The sequence below is a fragment of the Channa argus genome, chromosome 24, assembly GCF_033026475.1.
Source record: "Channa argus isolate prfri chromosome 24, Channa argus male v1.0, whole genome shotgun sequence".
NCBI lineage: Eukaryota > Metazoa > Chordata > Actinopteri > Anabantiformes > Channidae > Channa > Channa argus.
Window position 1 is genome coordinate 3,090,348 of NC_090220.1, and position 22,326 is coordinate 3,112,673.

At 38.9% G+C, this 22,326-nt stretch overlaps 1 protein-coding gene across 3 annotated transcripts in view; it reads left to right on the forward strand.

Annotated features, from left to right (window-relative positions):
• LOC137109155 (seizure protein 6 homolog) overlaps positions 1-21,956 on the forward strand; it is an 80,293-nt gene extending 58,337 nt beyond the window's left edge. Inside the window, exons 5-18 of one of the 3 annotated variants that reach the window (XM_067494629.1) lie at positions 5,356-5,541; positions 6,414-6,582; positions 7,176-7,342; positions 7,433-7,627; positions 8,583-8,721; positions 15,116-15,312; positions 16,038-16,232; positions 17,099-17,290; positions 17,797-17,991; positions 18,158-18,196; positions 18,307-18,415; positions 18,491-18,587; positions 19,276-19,349; positions 20,816-21,956. In XM_067494629.1, coding sequence (XP_067350730.1) covers positions 5,356-5,541; positions 6,414-6,582; positions 7,176-7,342; positions 7,433-7,627; positions 8,583-8,721; positions 15,116-15,312; positions 16,038-16,232; positions 17,099-17,290; positions 17,797-17,991; positions 18,158-18,196; positions 18,307-18,415; positions 18,491-18,587; positions 19,276-19,302 — 1,907 coding nt within the window. In that variant the 3' untranslated portion in view covers positions 19,303-19,349; positions 20,816-21,956. Of the gene's footprint in view, positions 1-5,355; positions 5,542-6,413; positions 6,583-7,175; positions 7,343-7,432; positions 7,628-8,582; positions 8,722-15,115; positions 15,313-16,037; positions 16,233-17,098; positions 17,291-17,796; positions 17,992-18,157; positions 18,197-18,306; positions 18,416-18,490; positions 19,250-19,275; positions 19,350-20,815 lie in introns of those variants that run through there. The other 2 variants (XM_067494630.1, XM_067494628.1) reach the window with 2 other exon arrangements.
• Positions 21,957-22,326: the final 370 nt, after the last annotated feature.

Genomic DNA, 22,326 nt, shown 5'->3' on the forward strand with positions numbered 1-22,326 from the left:
TGTTTACACTATAGTCTGCAAAGAGCAGGAAGAGTGTGAGTACTGAAGAGTAGCACACCGCTTTCTTTCCATAACCTCCTCTTTATATCCAAAGACAGCCACTGCAGATACAATAATATATTTGCATATATGCATGAAGCTAAAAATGCACAAACATAAAACAAGATTTAGTGCATTGTGGGTGTAAACAACCTTATATGCACAGCCAGTTTTCTTTGCTGGTGAATGAACACATTTAATAACACATGCATCTGTTTAGCATGTATAGATCTATAATTATTCATTATTAAAATAGATAATGAATATGAGCACACAAAATCACAGAACAGACACAGGCTCACTTATGTTTTACAGACTAGTAGCATGTTGCGACACATATGAAAATTTAGCAACTTGCTTTTGTTTGTAACAAGGATTGGCTGCAAATTTTCTTAAAATGATATGAATGTGATGAGGATGCAGGCGTGTTGAGGATACTTAATCATAAAATGTTAGCATCCAGGTGAGCAAACTAAATATGGAGCAGGGACTTAAGCCACTACCATTCATTTGAAATCCCAACAGTGGGTTAATTACAGTGTTGGCATGTGCAAAAATAGATTTTTTGCTAAGAGGCACCCATGGTCTGACTTTTGAAACAAAGGAATTAAGGAACATTGTTGTTTATTTAAAAAAGGAAAATCTACATGCATGAACAAAAACCAATTCTATTACTACATTGTTTTATTTTAAATACAAATTATATTATAGCTGAATACAAGCACAATGTATTTTATCTTGTTGATTAAATAATGATCAATATTTTCATGTCTGGTCTCTTGTCATCTATAAGTTAGCTGAAATTGTCATTTCAGAATTTTGTGAAGCAGTGGTTGAAAGTAAGTAAGTACATGTACTAAAGTGTTGTACGTTCAGTACTCAGAAGCAAATATTGAAACTTGTACTTTAGGATTTTCATTTTATGGCACATTGAGCTTTGGTGGTACTTGAACATTAACCTTTCAAATAAAAACATCTATTTTTTTTTGCCTCCACTACATTTAATTGACAGCATTATACTTGTCTGTTCACATTAATAATGCAACATGTGGTGAAGTATGATGTATTATTATAGGTTAATGGTAAATTCTAGTCTCCAAAAAATTTAAAAATTAAAAGAGGCTTCACCTTTGTCAGCTGCAACATAGATTACCACATTAGTACGTGTTATTCATTAAAATATTTTCCATTATTCTGAAAATGTTTGTTTAATGGGTACTTACACTTTTAGTATTAGTACATTTTCTAATAATACTTTCAGTGAACAGTTTGAATGCACTGAGATTTACTTGCACTTATTTACTGTTACTTTAACCTAATTAATAGACACAAGTACTTCTTTCACCACTGTTTCAAAGTATAAGGGGAATAATCAATGGCATAGCTAAAGGCAGAGATGTTTTACAGAGATTATTGATTGGCTGTAACTAATAAGCTGGGTTGACAAGTGAGTTGGCCAGTGGGCCTCGGCCACTGGCAGTGATCAACCATTTGCCACGACATCACGGCAGCATTGATGAGATGCCGCCTCTAGTCCAAAGTTATTTCACTTTAATTGACTTTATTGAGTAAATGACCATTAAAATCGAGTTTTTAACCCAACCGCATAAATATCAATAGGCCATATCACAGCAAAGCATCGGTCTGGCTTTCTACAATGGCATCACTTTCCCAGAGACAACACTATTGATCTTTCCGTAAAAGCTATTGCTTTGGTGCACAGCCAAGACATGAAGCCTGGATACAGTGACAGTCGCCCTCTCCCACAAGTCACCTGCTAACTGCAGCGCTGCTGTCATGTGAGTGCCTAAAACAAACCACAGCTGAGCAGATACCACTTTCTGTTGTGTGCAGGGATATTTCTCATTAAATATAAAAACAGCAATCAAACTCACTTTTCATTATTTGTGTTCTGTTTCCCGCCATCCTATTTCATTATCTCCTGCCCTCACCTTGCCAAGTTTGATCTCATTCCAGCTCTACAAGAGGGGATTCAGGCAACACTTGAAATACCACAGTGCAATAGTATATTAGGACTAAATTGCAATGCATTTTATTTGTTCGCCCAAAATATTGTGGATAACTTCCTTTTGCTGGCTTCCTCACCTCTACCTATTGTGCTCTCGTCAACAACATTTTTCCGTTAATGGTTGAAAAGCAGCATTCTCAATTTGAAGTACTCTGGCAGGTGAAAAATGTGCATGCAGCAGAATAAGGCTCATTAATGGCAGCAGTGTGTTAGTGAATGCAGGAGCCACACTCAGCGTTCCTTCAGGAAATGCTGAATTTCTCTCTAAATAATTTCCAAAAGTTGATCTTTGGCGACTTTTGACAGAGGGCCTCAAGAATTCACGATTGAATTCAAAATTGAGATTTATGGTTCCATATTTTGAACAAGGACACAAAATATCTGAATTTCAGATCAGTGAGAAGGAACAGGAAGCAATATGAACAGAAGTAATGAAAGGCAGGACGTATCCAGGACTAGTGGAGGGATAACTAGGAAAGAGAAAAAAAAAATTGTAAGTTAGGATGTGCTCTTTTTAAACTCTTGTGACCAGGCGCTGTGAAATGACAAAAAACTAAAATTTAAAAAGAAAGAATGACAAACATTTAGTCCATGACCAAATATGATTTAATATTGGTTATGACAAGCTACACACAGTACAAAAACAGCGTCCTAACTTTAAAACTGTGCCATTCAAATCCCCAAGGCATTTAGCTATTTTTTTTTTTTATCCTTACTGTGATCTCTTTAAGGACACCTTTTGGAAAAAACATAAAACAAACAATATGCCCATTGCAGAATCTAAGTTAGTGAGGCTTCATTGTTTTGGACTCCCTCAACTAAATATTGTAATGTTTTTAAATAGATATAGACGGAGGCAATGGGGTGATTCATCATTTACATATGTTGTTTCACTGCAGTACCCTTGTTCCTTTGCAAAAGAGGAAATTTGATCTGAAATGTTTGTCTATGCATTGTTTTTTGGGGGGGAAACTGAACGTGTACCCTATGTGACTATTTCTTCTCCTCTACAAGGAAACAATAACTAAAGACATAAGCTCCACATCTGTTTCCCGAGGCCCTACAGTACCATCAGCTAATCTTCCTGGCTGCCTGCACTGTGGATCTATTATTTGTAATGGCAAAACAATCAGACTTTATGGCCCAGTACCACATCTACTGGAATGAAGGCAGCACGTAATTTAATACTTCAGGAATTGGCTCCACAATTTTTGCCTCTGGCTCTCCCACTGCATGCTCAATGGGGATGTAAATGCTGCTATGATAATGGCAATAACTAGGTTCATTGGAGCTAGTGATAAACTATGAATTGAATGAATGACCCAGGGGCAGTGTACCTCGTCCCTGTGGCTCACTGATTTACTGCAAAAGAAAGGTCTGTCTCATTATGGTGGAAACCAGTGGCTCGTATTAAAAAAATAAAAAAAATAAAAAAATCTAAGTCAAAAGATTAAAACATGGTAGATAGGGCAGTTTCACAAGACTTTATGGCCATTATGCATTTAGGGCTGTTTTCCCTTGAGTTCTAGTTCAAAGATTGATAGAATGACATTTTATTATTATGAATACCCAATTTAGTGTCAAGGTAAAGCCAGAAATACCACTAAAGTGTGCTTTTCATCTATAAACGACTGGCTGGAATGAAAGCACTTCAAATCCAAGCTGCTGCAAAATGTCTCGTATTTTTTGTTTGACCTCCACTCGCCCAGAAAGTGTGCATGCAAAAACCTCCAAAGCCAAATTTATTAAAATATTCATGTGTACCATGTACCAACAGCCCTGTCTATCAAGAATCAGATTATTCCCCTTTTATATGCGCAGCTTCTCCAGCTCTGATGTTAAGGAGCTGAACTTTCAGCTTTTTTATAAAGGGACCTATGTCAACATCTATTAACAAATGTTGGTTCAGTTGGTGTTTACTTTATTAGGAAAGGATGGGGTCAGGCATACTTTAAACCAGATAAAATTATGCCCCAATCTTTGTCTTTACATTTCTTAAAAAAAATATTAGCTTTATATGCTGATAAGATGCTGTAGTTTTTTACTTCATTGAGTCGAAGCACATTTTGTACAGATTCATGATGCAGTCCAGCATAAGCTGAACGTGAAAAGGATTCTTGCAGAGGACACACCAAAAACCCATACGAACCACACAGCTGAAATTTGCAGTAGTCTGTGTATTGAGTTTAAAGAGCAAATAACCATAATCATATTATCATAGGTAGATTAAGGTGTTTACTATACACAGTCCATTCCTGATCATAACTGCAAAATATGATTTCAACACAGAGAGGTCTTCCAGTTGCCCTTTGTTATTTTCTCTTTCTATTAGTAATTACTCAGGCTTTGCATACATTCCATTAGGCTGAAACATGACTTGACTCTTCCACAGTTGGAGTAATGTCGCAGTGTTTAAGCAGGTTTCTGCAATTTTGCCTCTGCACAGTCACACTGTTATTGTAACACAAGCCATAGCGGGTCCAATTAGGTTGCTTGCTCTGTTGTTCACACATTTCCATAAGTTTAAAAGTTTTAGTCTGGTCATTAAAGTGCTTTCACTAATGAGGTAGAACAGTGTGGTTATTAGACAGGAAGAGAACGTTGTTTAATAGCTTGCATTACAGACTTGGTTAGCTCACTCCATTATCCATGTGAGCTCCATCCCATCCTGCACCATTTATTTAAAAACAGGGACAGGACAACAATGCAAAGCAAGTCGGGGAACATTGATCTTACCCTGCTGGAATCACGGCTCTTTGACAACCACTACAGAGGCAATTCCTCTTCCAGCTATCACATTATAGAGCCGCTATGATGTTCAGCTGATCAGCAAGGTTTCTATTTGTCAGAGTATTTGCAGTGGCTCTATACCGGACCACACGGTGATGTTAATTACTGTTGTGCTGCAAACATTTGCATAGTGAATGTTCTGGTAAACTGCAATTAATTAAGAGCTGCAGAAATTCTGAACAAACTTAAAGGAGTGTGTCTTTATGTGAGAAGGCAGAAACACGGAACTAAAACGCTGTAGCTGAATTTTTTTGCACAAATAACAAAAAAATAAATAAATCCTGCATCGTTTTCAACAACTCTATGGAGCCAATCAACACTGTGCGTTGCTTTTGGCCATACTTGGACTTGAAACCTTGAGTCCTAAGAAATTATGTAACTAAAGTCTTTCTGTAAGTTTTAATCTGTCACAGGATTCCGGAGACACTTAAAGACACTTAAACTATGGCACATCTGGCTCCGTCTTTCTCCATATGTGACTCTTCTTTCCTCTCTAGCCTTTGTGCTGAGCTGTGCATTCCCCAAAGAGCCTGCTGGTGGAGACGTTTCTGTGACACACCTCCATGCAGGTGGAGAAGCTTACTTCAGTTGTTTCACTGGCTACAAACTGCAAGGCCCCAATATACTCACCTGTCGTAATGCCACAACACCTTACTGGAGTGGAAAGGAGCCCCTGTGTGTAGGTAAGAGAAATCAGACACATGTTAGTTTATTATGGTCATGGTAACAAGGCACATCTCTTACTGAATAGCAAGGACGACAACAGAAGAAGATCAAAATTATACTAAAGTAGATCTGTATAACTGTAGGTGGCCTTTCAGGTAACTTGGGTTGCCGAGTAATTTCTTTTTCATTTCAACGTCCCTCTAGCAATCAACACTGTCTGGCATATTGCAAGTTATGAAATGTATCTAAATATATCCCAAGAAGCTTTGTGCAGTTCTAATTTAGTATATTTTAAAACTGACAAGCATGAATATGTGCAAGTTATTAGCATTTTAAAAATGTGAGGTATGTTGTCAGTTTCTCGGCAGCGGTCCCCCAGAATTCAGGTGATTTTGATTAATAAAAGCTTTCACTAGGATGTCTCCTACTGAGCTGTTAACTTAAACTCTGAGGCCAAATGAGTGTGTTTGCATGTGATTAGCAGCACAAGGAGCTATTCTTTGGAGATGGAGCGAAGCAAGGCAACTGGACCTGGTGGCCTTAATTAGAACTGGTCACCATGACTATCCTTCTGCTGTGGGTAAAGACTCATCTCCCATTTCTGGGTTTTTCTCCGTGCCTGCCTGCAGCTGCTCTGAACTGATAGTGTTACTGCTGCTGTTTTGCTGCTCTCTTTACAAGTCCATCACACACAGTCACACACTCTTAGACCCATCTGAGCTGCCTAGTGTATCCCAGCCACAGTCCACTGGATATTGATGCAATCTATACTCAGACGGGGACTTTGCTCTAAAACCCCTACCAGAGTTGGTGTCATTACTTTTCTCATCTAGTCCTACCCCCTAACTCTTTGTCTTCTTCCCCTCACTCGCTCTCTTTTCTCATATAGCATCCTGTGGGGGAATGATAAAAAATGCCACCTACGGTCGAATCGTCTCTCCTGGTTTCCCTGGCAACTACAGCAACAATCTGACATGCCACTGGGTCCTGGAGGCCCCTGAAGGCCACCGGCTTCACATTCACTTTGAGAAGGTGGCTCTGGCAGAGGACGATGACAGGTGGTGTATGCACACAGCTAAAATCACATTGAGAGAGAAAAAGAAAGAGAGAGAGAGAAAGTGAGTGTGTGTGTCTGTGTGTGTGCGTGTGTCTTCAACTAATAGATGGCACTGAGGCTTTAAACTCATTTTCTGTATAACAGTACGCCTGTGGCTGGAGCATTAAAATCCTTAAAGGCTATAAATAACCAAAATCTTTAGGGAGTGACAGATGAATTTGAAAGGACCTTTTATCATTATAATCCTTTAACAGTGTTCTATCAAGCGAGTGAATTGAAGGGACTACAGAAGGTAGTGAGAGGTAGGAAACCACAAATGCACTACATTTTTCTTCACTGATCCACATGGCTATCGTCACACATGGCCATTCACCTCATTACCAAGTGGTGGGGAATGTTATCACAAAGTTATTACAGCCACCATTGGAACAGCGAGCAGCTCACAGATATCTTGGAACTGCTTCTTTTACCTTTCAAGGCTCATTTATGTCTTTTTTAATCAGTTTTCCCTCGATGTGTGCGTGCGTGTGTGTGTGTGTCTTTGTGTGTGTGTGTGTGTGTGTGTGTGTGCATGTGTGTGTGTGCGTGTTTTAGGTTGCTGATTAAAAATGGCAACAACATAGACTCTCCCCCTGTGTACGACTCCTATGAGGTAGAGTATTTGCCCAATGAGGGTGTGCTCAGTACTGGACGTTACCTGTTTATAGAGTTCACCACAGACGGGACAATAACTTCCACTGGTGCAGCCATCAGATACGAAGGCAGGTTGATTTTGTGGACTACAGAGTTTACTAACTTACAGTTGTGTACTTGGGACTTAATTTGTCTTGCTATGTGATCAATGTTCACAGCTTTTGCAAAAGGGATGTGCTATGAGCCTTTTGTGAAGTACGGCAACTTCAGCAGCAGTGACTCCACCTACAGCGTGGGTGCAGTGGTTGAATTCTCATGTGACCCTGGCTACACGCTAGAGCAAGGCTCCGTGGTGATCGAGTGTGTGGACACGCAAAACCCACAGTGGAATGAGACCGAGCCAGCCTGTAGGGGTGAGTCAACAGATTTCATCTGCCTGAGTGACTGCAAGACATTAAATCTTTGAAAAAATGTGCTTCCACCGGAGAAGAACTCAGAGCCTGATATGACTGACCTAAGGACCCAGGCCTCTCATTGTCTGCTTGATCAGTGCAGTAGTTGGTGAAGTCTTTTTATTCAAATATTAAATAACCTTGGCAGTTAACGGTATCTTCCTAAGCTGCTTTTCTCTGATCCATGACAAATTTCCTCTTAAAATTGTAACAATGATTTACTTTGATATGCTTGCTTTTTTTCAATTTATTTATTTATTTATTTGCCTTTGAAAGCGGTGGATACAGACAGGAAACAGTACCCTGATGTGTGTGCTCGCAGGCCAGATTTTAGAAGTGCTTAAGATTAAAGGCATACAATAGTTGACCTAGGATGAACACTGCTACACTGCAGACGGTGCACCATACTAAAAAGCGCTCTGCCCCTGAACCCTTCCCTTCTCCTTCACTTCCTCTAACGCTTTCTCTCTCTCACACTGTTCCCACACGTGACCCGCTGACCTTACTCGCCGTCTTTGTTGCCTGCGTGGCCATTCTGCCACGCAGTGAAATTGCTTTCTAAAAAGCTCTCTAGTAAAGCTAGATATGAGAAAATTTAATTTCAGCTCCTGTGGGTCATGGTCACTAAGCGGTTCAGTGGTAGTATGCAGTTTTAGAAGATTCATGTCAAGGAGCTTGCACACTCAATTTCAACTGTGTTCTATTAAGCATGGTCTCAACCTATAAATTCACACAGTATGCATTAATGTATATTTTTAGTTTTTTTTCACCAAGTTGAATGCACATAACAAATTGCATCGTTTGATATCAACTTTGCTTTAATTTACATCCTAAATTTATTGCCATAAAATGTTTTTTGTTTTTGTTTTTTTTTGCTAGAAATCCATCATCATCCTGATGTGTTTTTGTGTTGCAGCTGTGTGCAGTGGGGAGATCACAGACTCTGCTGGTGTGGTGTTGTCACCTAACTGGCCTGAGGCTTATGACAAGGGGCAAGACTGCATCTGGGGTATCCATGTGGAAGAAGACAAAAGGATCATGCTTGACATCCAAGTGTAAGAGAGTGCACTAATGTTCAGAACTCAAAATCACATATGGAGGTCAAAGGGGAGGTCAAGTTGACCTCAAGATGTTAAATACTCCATCTCCAGACAGAAACACACACTCACACACACAGAGTTCTCAGTTTCTTTCTCATCTTTTTCTCTTCCTCACACAGACACACAAAGACATGCACATGGGAAAGTGTTTCTTTGGTTGCAGTCACTAATTAGATTTTTTTTTTCATCTGCTACATTAAGAATTCTGTGTAGCTTCCAGCTCGCTCTCTGACCAGATTAGCCAGTAAGCCTCCACGCTCCCACTTCCCTGGTGTGTGTCTCAGAGTTGGCTTTGAAATGAATATGCTCTGGCAGTGAACTACTCTGAGCCACTTATCCAGCTTTCCCAACTGTAATTTAACACACACTCAACACACCTGCACACAGATGTCAAAACGCACACACACTAATACAGGCCCACTCTGTTTCTCCTTCACCCAGCACTCTTAGGGCACACAAATGTCCCCTGCATCAGGGACACGCAAACATGCAAGTTATTGGTCACAAGTTGAAATTAAATCTTCCCTGGTTTTTCTTTGTTGGATATCTGATGTTTCAAAGCAATAAAAATGTTTCAATGGATGCATAGAAATGTTATTTGCCCTAATTATATACATACGTCTGTCACTTATGTTAGTCACTCCCATGTTGTTTGAATGAATAAGCATTCTATGGAGAGCACAAAAACTACAGCATAAGTGATTTGTGTTATTGCCTGAAGCACTTGCACACAAGAGGGCACAGACAGGTTAAAATTAAACCAGCGGGAATACTGCCTGAGGTTGTAGAAAAATAGTCACAGAAAAATATCAAACAGAGGCTATTGTTAGTTACTGGTCATGGTGGTTTTTATGCACGCAGGCATTTCCCCCCTCCCGTTTTTATGTTTTTCTTTTCCATATTTGACATTCAGTTTATTTTTGCTGTAAGAATGAACACGTCTTTTCGAACCGTTTGATCAAATTACAGGGTTCAATCATACCATGAAGTTTGGATACTCTGCAGTCACATTCCAACCACATTTTCTTCTTTCTTTCTTATTAAAGAATTGACGCATATATTTACATTTCAACAATCCGCATTTTTTTTTTTGTCCATCCAACTTGCTGATTTATATTCCAACTAGAAAATGAGCATTTCATTTCATGACAAAAGCACTACTCTGTGACTCCTGAGTGAAAGAGGTGATGTCCACTGGCAATTGTCATCATTTTTTAGACATTGCTGAATTATATCTATAATATCTCTATAAAGAACAACACACTTCCAGAGATTTCTACAGAGAGCCAGAATAGTAGAGATTTTAGTGAAAGTATAGAGAGTTTCTGTACTGGCCCAGTTTTGTATGTGGCTCTGCTGCATGGCCACAATGCACGTAATGCTCCAAATGTTATCTCTCTGGCTTACAGGGACCGAGATATGAGCCATCACTCACATGTGATCCACAAATCAGAGGGAAAATACTATCAGAGAATAGCAATAATACACAATGTCTGCATATCACACGGGGCTTTGTATGATCCTACTTACCTCCCTGTTCTCTAGTTGGAGATTAAGACTTAGTGATTAATGCTTGATGTTAAAAGTTGACTGAAAAAAATCATCAGAGATGATTTTTAAGGAGTCGTCTGAGATAAACTGATTTTTATTCACAGATCTGTTTCAATATCGTGACGGTGTTAGGTTTGTTTTAATCCAAGCCGCACGAGGCCACTCTAAATTAATGGTACTGTGGCCAGCCCTAGTTTATTTCAAGGTTGGTCATGCGTGGCCTTCATGGCAGCACCCACCGCCTATCTGATCTCTGCAGACCTTATCATTACCCTCATGTCTGGTCGACTCAGCTTGAGAATAATGTTTCTAAAGGCTCGGTCAACATGTGAATTATGTGACAGTGTGTTTATTTGTGTGCACGCATTATGAATGTTGAAGTGACAAAAGGCTCTTGTGGATGAGAGCTGTCTCATTATAAGGGTGGGCACACACTTTTCCACATTAATGAGAATGTTTTCTGTATTATCATTCATCACTATGCCTGTGCTGGCAATTACAGAGGAGCAGTGTGCATAATGAGGGCTGATTAATTAATTTAGGCCAAACAGGAGGGCTGGCTCTTTGCTAATTAGTGTGGAGCATGGCTCGAGCAAGAACCAGAGACAAGAGGTTACAGCTGATATCACCACCTGTGAAACACAGCAAGGTAAATGGTTAACATGTGGATTTAAGCATTGGGAGTAAAGTGTATTTAGAAAAATGTTTCACTATGCAACATGATGGGAAAGTGTGTTTTGCAGTGGGGGTGATATTTGTGTCAGTTTACACAGCCAGATCAAAGAGGTTTATATTGGACACACTGGGTATATAGAGTCATCTTGTGGGGACCATGAGCATTACATGCTACCTGCAAGTGTACCTGCAGGAGGTATGCAGGTGCCTGGAAACTAAATGGCTATTTTTCTTTTTTTTTCTTTTTTTTTTTTTTTGAACAGAGAACTGCTTTCTCTGAGCTGAACAATTCAAATGTCAAGTATGTGTATGCAAAGAGAAAGGAGGCCTCCTTTTGAAATCTTGACACTGAAAGCCATTTCCATTCTGTTAGAATTACTGGAGATTTGTTGGGTTCTTTAAACTTGGCTTGGCTTGACTTGTCAGTGAAGGTGACAAAAAGCCTAGAGGCTTGTACAAAACACAGCTGTCATCCCCTCATCTACAGAACTGAGCTGGTGCCATTGGTATGCAGAGGAGATTTCAGATATTCTCTAAAAGTCCTTTTTCAAACGGTCCCTTGGAACTTGGCAAAACACAAGCCATTTCAGTCAAGGAGATTTTTATTAAAACAAGAACAAGATTCTAAATGTGTTGCACCTTTACATTTTGAAATAATTATAAGGGAAAATGCAGGAGATCAAATGCAAACATTTTTTTTTCCAGTTATCTGTTTGCAAACCACAACAGAGAATTTTTATGGCTGGAAGGGAAACCAGTTAAAAGGGGGCCAGGTGGAGTGACATGTGGGTGAAGTGATTGCCAGGTTGCTACACAGAGGCCTGCAGTGACTCAGTGTAGAGTGCTGTGCAAGTCTGGACTAAGGCAGTGTTCGTTCTGCATTCCTTTTGGATGCACTTTAAGCGGACAGTACAGTGAATAGATGGGGTCAGGGGGACATTTTACAGCCAAGGTTGACTGCAGCATTCTTGATAAGGTAGAGTAGCTTGGGAAACTATTTAGGAACCCAGACAGGGGAAGAGGTTGCAGTGTGTCAAGTTGGAAAGTGTGTGATTTGCCAATGCTATTGACTATGAATCTGATGGGGGTTTTTTTTTTTTTGGATGTGGTGGCAGTGTTGGCCTAGCATTTTGTTGTAGTCAGTGGGATTGATGTTGATTGCTGTAGAAAACATTGTAAATGTATCTCTTGCATTTCCTGATGGAATTAACCATCATACATAAAAGCTTAAAAGAGGTCCAGGATCCAACAGTAGCACAGAACAGGCTTGAGCTTTAACTTCTGAAAAGAAGCAGCTTAAAGCCAAAAGTTCAAAAACATTGAACTTTGTGCTACTGTATTTGGTAATTTGGCATTATTGTCATATATACGATTATTGAAATGTAAATTTTGTGAATGCGGATGGAACAGGTTAAAGTCATAAAATGAAGTACTAGCCCCCAATTAAAAAAGACTGAGATTGAGATTGCTTTGAGAAATAAATACACAGCCAAAGATACTATGGATACAATTGTTGTGTGGGAAATGTGGAGGATGGAGGAAATGCAAACAATTTGCTGTGGTGTTGCTCTGCACACTACACTGATGGACACCCAGTTTTTTTTTTAAGACTGACTAAAAGGAGACGCTGCCAAAGTTGTGAACCTGCAGTCTGTGTTATAATATAAGAGGAGCCCAAAATGTGAAAAATTCACTTGTTTATTTTCCCACACATTTTAACAAAGTGTCTTACGAGGCACTAGAGCCTATCACACGAGGAAAAAAATCTGCATTGCAATTCCTGTCATTTTTATCGGCAACCAATTGTTGGAGAACACGCAGGTGTAAATTGTGTCTGTAGCTTGCCAACTAACCAGAGGGAGAACCTTGTCACTCAGCACCTCATTTCACTCTCATTCATGGAGCTGGCTTCCATTATTTGTGTCTGTCAACACAAACTGGTATTTACTGGAGGATTGTCCAAATTTTACCACCAGCACATTGTTCACGCAGACAGAATTCAGCCGTTCTGCTCATGTTTTTCTGTCTTGAAATTTAGCCGCTGGGGACGTGCTAGTCTACACCGATCACTGAACCTACTTTTAAATTGTTGCTCAAAGGATAAGTAATTAAAGCTAAAGTAGGTGAATTTGGATGATTTTACCTGCAGCTTGTTTCCACTCACATGTAACGTGGATATTCTGTGGGGGAGTATGTGAATAAGAGGTAAACAGACTCAGGGTCATTTGTTTCCTTCTATCATCATAAAACTCTGTGTTCATAACAGACTCCCACGGCTGCGTTTGTTCAAACAAAGCTAAAATGTAGTTATTCTGTGCATATTCAGATCTCATGTTGAAGTGTAGCCTCAGGGGCTTTGATGGTTAGTTTGAGAAGGAGAGCATAACATGCAACTTCAATACAAAGCATTTTTAGTCATTTTTTGTTGCACACAATAGTTTTTCTTTGCAATTTCAGATGGTTGATTTTTTTGTATTTTACAGATACTCTTACATTTTCATGTATTTTGTTTTTGCAGACATACTGTATGACATGAGGCTATTCAAAGACTTTATGGACAAAGAATGACCAGCGTGTCCCTTGGTGTTTGCTCTAAAAATGCAATGTAAAGGAAAAACAGAAAATCATAATGAAATACAGAAAAACTGAGAAGAGCTTGAAATCATGATAAACAATTATGATAGTGAAGTGTAAAATGAAAACGAAAGAATGACTGAGATTCATGACGTACACAACGGTGCCAAATTTACATTTGCAGCTTGTGTGATATGCAAATTCTTTATAAGGTGGCCTCTCAGGTATTGTGTATTTGTTTTATTCCTGAACAAGCCAACTTGTTAGATTTAGATTCACTGATCTGAAATACAATGATTGCATCAGCATTTTGATTGTGCTATTCTCTCTTCCTTTAACTGCTTTCCTCCTGCAGCCCTGCCAGGAGTGCGCGTGCATGCAGTTGTTTAATCTAGTACAGCAAATTGTCTCTGACATACACACACAAAGATTTGTTTTAATAGGGACCACGACTCAGCACTAGGTGACATGACAACGTGGACATTGTTTTAGGGTTAAAGTTAATCATTAACAGTAAGAAATAAATACAGACAAGGGTGTGATTATGACTACATCTGAGAGAAGAGCTAGAGATATAACTTTCACACAGTGCAATTTGGATTCATACAAATTGTGCGTTGGAACTGAGAAAAGCCAGGAGGGTTATTATATATCACCATTTTGGCAAAACACTGATTTGCTGAAAATACTTTGTGCACTTGATCGTTTGTGGTGAGAAAGCTTATATAGGGCACAGGCTGATTTATAGCTCCAAAGACATTACACCTACCTGCAGTGTGACAGGTGTGAAGGATGTCATTGTCCCATTAATACTGTTAAGTTGTATTCAACACATTTTGTGAATATTAACAATCACACAGCCAAGCTGCACAGCTATTTTGATGCCCGCCTCAAGGCACATAAAAAACACGTTTCCTCTGCCTATTATCGCAGCAAGAAACTACAACTTCTGTGACTTATTTCATTTTACTATTCACAGTCCACCGTGTGTGAATAAATGTCAAGCTCTACTGACGCTCTATAAACGAGGTAAGGAAATATAAATCTCCAATTGGAAAAGGTTAATACATTCCATTATTGGCGGTGGAGATTGTGGTTGGGCGCCTTATATTCAATTTATGTAAACATAAGTGTACAAAATTTAGATATTTGGATTATTATTGGATATTTATTCAAAATTGTTCTATAATTCAGCTTGACAATTATTGCAGCTTTGTCTAATTTTGTTTTGTGAAAACGTTTATTCTTTTTGATTACTTCTATATCAGTTTAGATTTGAAGATATACACTTTACTACATATTTATGAGAGCAATGTGTGAGGCATGGAGACATCATGAATTATTTAGTGTTTACTTCACATTTGATCCATCCGTCCAATATAAACAGAATTAATTTTTTTCAACTAATGCTGACACTGCCCTATTTGATTTCATCAGCCAAAGAGAGCATCGGTAACTGAACTGTTAGAGCCCTGCAAGGCAAACAGTCGTAAAAGAAAACCTCCATGCAAATCATTAAGAGAAAATATGTTTTCCACATTTATCCTAGTCTCCATTTAGGTAAGAATGACCTGCTGACCTTTTATGATGGTGATGACCTGACAGCCAACATCTTGGGACAATACAGCGGCACGAAACCACACTTCAAGCTCTACACCTCCATGGCTGATGTCACTATTCAGTTCCAGTCAGATCCTGCCACCAACATATACGGCTACAACAATGGCTTTGTTGTCCACTTTTTCGGTAAGACAGTGAACCGTTTTTGTTTGCACTAAGAACATATAGTTTTTCTGTTTTAATTGACTGCAATCAATTGCATTTAAACAATTCTTGGAATTTTGTTGTTTGTGTAAAAGTCTTTATTATCTGCGAGGCAGAAAAGAAACCGCACTCACAAACATTAACCGTTACTCCCACAACCCAGCGTGTTCCCAATTAGAAAAGATGACAATTTGTTCCTTTGTCTCTCCGCCTCCTTCTCTACCTCTCGCTGTGCCTCTGTCTTCTGGCTCATCCCAGGTGCACATGATTAGATGACAACAAACACACAGCCACAGTAATAGGGTACACTTCAACCTCAGCTGGTTTTGCCCAAATCTTTGTGCTCTTGGCCATGTATGCTGTCGGTAGGCAGGCACAGATTGACTGTGTTCTTCCCAGCAAACATCACAAGCCTCTATTTACATTTAACTCCCAGATCATTGCTGTTTAGTGCACACAGAACAGACAATTGTGCAGTTTTCATTCTCTGCAGAAATTGTTGTATTTTAACGCTCTGACTTTCTTGAGGAAACTCATTACTTCAACCTTGACAATCTAGTTTATTATTAAGAACATGTTTAAAGTTTTCCTGTACTTCAGTGCCAAGGTCCTCAATTTGCATTTCTGCAATTCTTAATTTTGCATTTCTTCTTGCCTACTGTTCCATAACAATGCAACACCGTCTCCTCTGTGCTGAACGCTCACAGAGGTGCCAAGGAATGACACATGCCCTGAGCTGCCGGAAATCACCAATGGCTGGAAGAGCACTTCCCACCCCGATCTTATCCACGGTACTGTCATCACATACCAGTGCTACCCTGGATATGAGCTGGTAGGCTCTGAGATCCTCATGTGCCAGTGGGACCTCACATGGAGCGGTGATGTGCCCAGATGTGAGGAAGGTAAGAGGAAGCACACAGAATCTTGTATTAGCTTCATTTGATCGCTTGGAGAGACCAAGGGACAGTAAGACATTACTAGTGATATGTGTTATGTTCTGTATCCTTCAGCCTGTATTGAGAGCTAATCTGACTATAAAGAGAATCCTGTGAATGTGGCTTTATCTGCAAGTACATTATGTAGATTTCTACACTTTGCTGGTCACTGGCTTCTGCTGCTTAGCATGCACTAAGTACTGTGTCATTATCTAAGTACTCACCGCATGCATACATCAGCTGAGTAAATAAAATCATCCAATGGCCGATAAACTTGTGAGAGCTCTTGAGCTAATGATAGTCCACAACTGATTGCAGTTTCCATACATTACTGGGAATAAGAAAGGCAGTCAGATATTATTTATTTATTTTCTTCAAAGATACGCAATGTACAAACACGTTCAAGACTGATGATAAACAGCAAACAATACTTCAAATTTAAAGCATCAGATTTAACATATAGCAAATACGGATTTACAGATGGACAATATTTAATGTCCATTAGCAGCGGTAGTATGAACAGTATCTGTCAACTTTTGGTTGATTCAAAGTATGTAACTGATTTTGTAAATTTACTGTAAAGTTCCCAAACACTTTTACATTTTGGTCACTCATTTAACTGAAACACATTATAAAAAGCTAATATTTGCAATAGACATGCGTTGCTCATTGCACTGAAATTAACTAAATTAACATGCTTTATTATTTCAAAACTTTTAGCAAAAAATGTAAACTAGTGGGACTTTTCCTTTTCAATAGTCTGCTATAGCGACTACTGAAGATGCGAATAAAAAAAATTACATTTACCTTTATTTGTTTTTGGAACTCACCAGTTCTGACGTGTCACGATCCTGGAAATGTAGCGCACAGTCGTAAGGTGATCACAGGCAGCCGCTTCACCGTTGGATCGACAGTGCAGTTTATCTGCAATAAAGGCTATCTGTTGTCTGGAAGTGGCCTCCTCACCTGCTACAACCGAGATTCAGCCACCCCCAAGTGGAGCGAGAGGCTGCCTAAGTGTGTCCGTAAGTCACATGCACGTGCACAGGCATATAATATTACACCGACTAAAAACATTTAAAGGCAATATTCATGGGCTTATTTTGTGTTTTTTTTAAACAAATTGGTGACAGTCTGACTAAAATGATATTTTTTTATATAGGGTAACAGCAAAACTGCAACAGCAAACCTATATATAGCCATGTATTTAAAAGATAATTGTATACACAGTATTAATGTCAATTACTTGTAAATGTTTGTTAGATTTATAGACCAAATAACCTTTGAGTCATTGGATGTAGTCCTGTCTCGTTGTATTTTATGTGTTAAAACACCAATCATTGAAATTATATTTTGCCTGTAGTAGCAAATTTTCATCGACTTGGGTTTGGGGACCTTGACACTATCAAGGCCAGCGTACATTGGCCAAGACCACAAAACTAAAACTCTGTCATCTCTCAGTTGTTTAACTTGCGTTTGTGTTCCTGATGACGACGAAGATGAATAAGAGCGTTTTTGTCCTGTCTCTCAGCTGAGAAGTACGAGCCATGCAGGAACCCTGGAGCTGCCTCCACCAGTGTGCAGAGCTCCGAGAAGGCCTTTTACCAACCAGGGGAGATGCTGACCTTCTCCTGCCACTCAGGCTATGAGCTGCACGGTGAGGCCACTATCTACTGTATCCCTGGACACCCGTCACAGTGGAACGGTACTCCTCCAGCCTGCAGAGGTAAACCACACATGTCCTTGTACTGTACAGTATAGTTTGCATTTTGTAAACGCGACAACTTTGTACTTATTCTAATATCTAATAAATAAAGTCTAATATAAGGAATGTGCTTTTTTGTTATTCAACTCTGGTTCAAACTCTTTCTAAACTGCAATTGTCTTTGCAGCTTCCACTACCCAGAATGTGAATGAACGCAGGCTAGATGGTACATTTCAAAACCGGATAGTAACAGAATCGATATATTAATATTCTATATTTCTTTATTGTCTATATTTTACTGAAATGAGACCCGTTGTGTTTTTCTCCCCATTCTAGTTGTTAACAGGGATTATGAAATGGAAGGAACCAGTATTGCCCTTGCAGTGTTTATTCCAGCTGCAGTCATCTTGGTGGTTGTTCTCGGGATTTATATCTTCTTCGCAAAGTAAGTGCTAACTTAAAATTTGGTTTGTTTGCCATTAGCTGAGCCTTAACAGCTTTTTCTCTCCTCTTTACTCAGACTGCAAGGGAAATCTATCAGAATGCCAACATCTTTGCCACCGTATGACAACATGACAGAAGAGTCAGCTTTTGACAACCCAATATATGAGAGCGGGGTAAGTACAGATGTCATGAGCATGCAAGACGTGGATTCACAGAACACCAGTGTGCTGTCCTGATCCTTTCCCATCTGGCCGTCATCCTGTCGTCATATCATGGCTTCATCAGCAGAGGGCGCCATCCACCTCATTTTCCTCCCTACATCAACCACCAGTGCGCTAAAAGACTTAAAAAAAACAAAAAAATAACGGTTCAATAAGATATCATTTGCATGCTGGATTTCCATATTTCATTCACATCTATGTACATGTAACATGTTAGCCTTGCTGTACATCGTGTCTTTCCAATATATTGATGTATCATGATTTGCCACCACACCAATTGCACAAATACACATTTGTGAACTTCATGTTTTTATCTTTTGTTTTCAGAATCAGTCAACATAAATTTGAGCATAGACATATTTGTACCATAGATGTAATTATGGCATCACAAAGACTGACTCACACACTGAGTTCATCACAGATACAGCAATTTTACTTTTGAAAAAGCTATTGTGTCATTTTAGGCTTTTACTTAGGCGTTTTTTTTGTTTTTTTTTTATTGTTTGCCGCTGACTGCTGAGTCACAATTCTGCTGTACAGTATCTACATAATTAAATTAGGCAGCGTCTTGGTTCATTGTCCTTTATTGTTCTTGATTGTGAAAGCAGCATCCTCTTATCTTTTTCCTCTGCTCCTTCAGCACTGGCAGGCTCACTCTAGAAACTAAACCCTGTCAGTCAGTCCACTGTGACTGAACAGCAGAACGACTATGAGGTGAGCGCTCTTCCTGACGCAGAGTGCACATCTTCCTCACTGTGCCCTCACGCCCCCATCCATCAGAGGCGGTAGAAGTACAAACTCAGTGCTATAGTAACAGAGCAAGTGTTTGCCTAAACAATACACCAGTACAAGTAAAAGTACTACAAGTTGAGGAACTAACTCCACTAAGAAAAAATGATCAATTAGTACAATAGTACTGAACAATTAAATAGTAGTGAACCTGATGCTGTTGATGACATAGAATTACAAATCCAGTCAAGATCTGGACTTTTTTCTTCTTATTTGCAGTCCAACTAAGAAGAAAGAAGTTCGGCTGAAGTCACTAAATTTCACTAACACTAAATTAAAGATTTATTTTTTTTTCTAATAAAGGCCGAAGTTATCCAGGTGGTGTGAAACAAAAACAACACAGCTGATAAAGTTTAAGATTTGAGTCAATTGATGCACTGACAGGTGGTTATTCTGTAACAATACATCATCATTTATTAATTAATGGCAATTTGTATCAGGAATTTCCATCTGCAAAAAGTAAAAAGCAATTAAAGCTGTAAAATAAATGAAGTGGAGGAAAAGAACAATTTTTCCCTCTGATTTGTGGCAGAGTAAAAGTAAGCATCTGAAAATGGAAATACTCCAGTACTGCAAGTATATTTACAGTACTAAGAACTGCAAAATTGTACTTAACTACAGTGCTTGAATTTCTTACCACCTCTGTCCATCATATATTTATGACACATTCAACAATTCAACTGTTTCTCACTGGGATCTGTTCACTTTTGCAGCCCTTTGTAGATGTTTCTTTCTGCAACACATTCACAACTTCTGCTCTTCAACTATATTTCAGCAATTGGTCATTGTAATAAACTGTACCATGTTTGTCACATGTACTGTATGTCACATGCACACTGTTCACATGCTGGTAATTGTCTATAGCAGCACTTTACTTTAATAACTGAAATCGTTGTTCTAAAAGTTGCCTTTAATAAAATTGATAATAATAAATGTAGATATTCTGCAAATCACAAAACAAAGGGCTCAGTTAAGACTCTGAGCGGCTTGTCAATCCTTGGACAGCATTTTAAAGGTGACACTTTTTGTAATACATGGTAAAGACAATTATTGGCTGTACACCTTAAAGTACCAACATACTGTATCCAATCACATCATGTCCAGTTGTATATTTGTTTCTGTTCTTGTCGTGTTCATTGTGATTTTTTGCAGTGTATTTTTTCCCATTTCAAAGTTAATAAAAGCCTTACAAACAGTATTCCATTGTAAATCACTGAGTAACTCACATCCAGTACAGTAGGTTATTTTGGAATATAGAGTGTCAAATGAGCAAGACAGGGTTTGTTGTGTTTTAAAAGTTAATAGTTTCTGCATTCAAAATGTCATTGGAGATCTGTACCAACCTCTGTTTTTATCGTTCCTTTTTTAACTCAATTGTCTGGTCTTTACAGGACAAGTGAAAAAGATTAAGAGGTGTCCATTTAGAGACCTTAAAGCAAGAATGGCTCAAGCTTTGCCTTTTGGGACCCTCTCTGCACTGCTCATCTTTTCTCCAATCTTTTTTTTTTTCATCCCTTTTCTCTTTTTACTTCTTACTTCAAAATTTCCTTTTTATTATTGTATTACTGATTACTGTAAATATGTCCTTTTTTTTCCCCATGGTCAAATCTGTGAAATCTGTGGGTCACCATGGTGATATTTTTCTAAAGTAAATTGCCGATGACCGTTGGAGATTGTATGTTTTTGAGTAATTTTGACGTCCTCGGCCTGCAGCAATTAGGGATCAAGGGAAGCAGTGCTTCGATTGTCGAGATCTGTTGGACACAAAACCCCCATCGCCTCGCATTATGTGGACAATTTGCCATTATTACTTTTATTTTCTTTGTGTGTATGGGCCTGCTATTGTAAATAAACTGCCTGTCCAATATGAGTGCCTCACAACTGACTATAACCTGAGAATTCACATGTGAAAATGTTTGTATATTTTTCATTTAACTATTATTTTGTATTTGTGGGCCAAACGTTGTTTGCACTCTACACTCTATCGCGCAGTTTTCTTCTCGACAATAACAAATGAAGCCAGATATTTTCCTACTAGCTGATTAAGTCCCAGAGGATTCATGTTTTCATATGGGATCCACCAGCTATGAATAACTTTTTCTTTTTTCAGTCACACTGTGCAGTCTGCCTCAAAGGATAAGTAGCAACTAGTTCATTTCTGTATGTTCCGAAATGTGGTTGCACCTCAACATTAGCAGACCCTGAGATAAAACCCAGGCGAATTCACTGATGGGATTCCGTAGCCACATGATTTAGCTAACTTACAAATGCAAACATCAGATTGGTTCCTTTGTTGCAATTCAACGATTAAAGTTTATTAAAAAGGGGCCTGTACTTGAGCTCTCAATGTTGTGGTGCGTCTGCTGGTGTTAAATTTGTAGATAAACCTCATATCCTTTTGTGCATATTCGTTACCTTTACAAAACTTTTTTTCAGTATCGAGACGGGTGCAGCCACACACAGGACACCAAATCACCGTCAACTATCTATAACCCTCTGATTAATAATAAAATAAATTGTTGTTTAAACTGTTGTCATGTTTGATCCATCCTGTGCCTTTTCTAGTGTGCACATGAGGAGGCTTGACTGAAGTTCTCAGGAGAACAATTATTGAACTGATTATGTGGGTATCCCACTACATTAGGACAGTGTGAATTTGATTATTAGCTGATAAGTGATTTTAACCAACTAGCAGTGTGTAACAACTATGTTAATATAAAGCCAGTACATAAACTGGGGGATGAAGTACCAAAACTACATTGGACATACAGTTGCTTTCCACTAGATGGCAGCACAATGACAAGTAGGACCTAGATATGTTCACCATACTACAAAGTCTACATGAGGAATAGTTCATACTCTCAATTTTATATATCAATGGTCTGAGCATATTTGATTTATA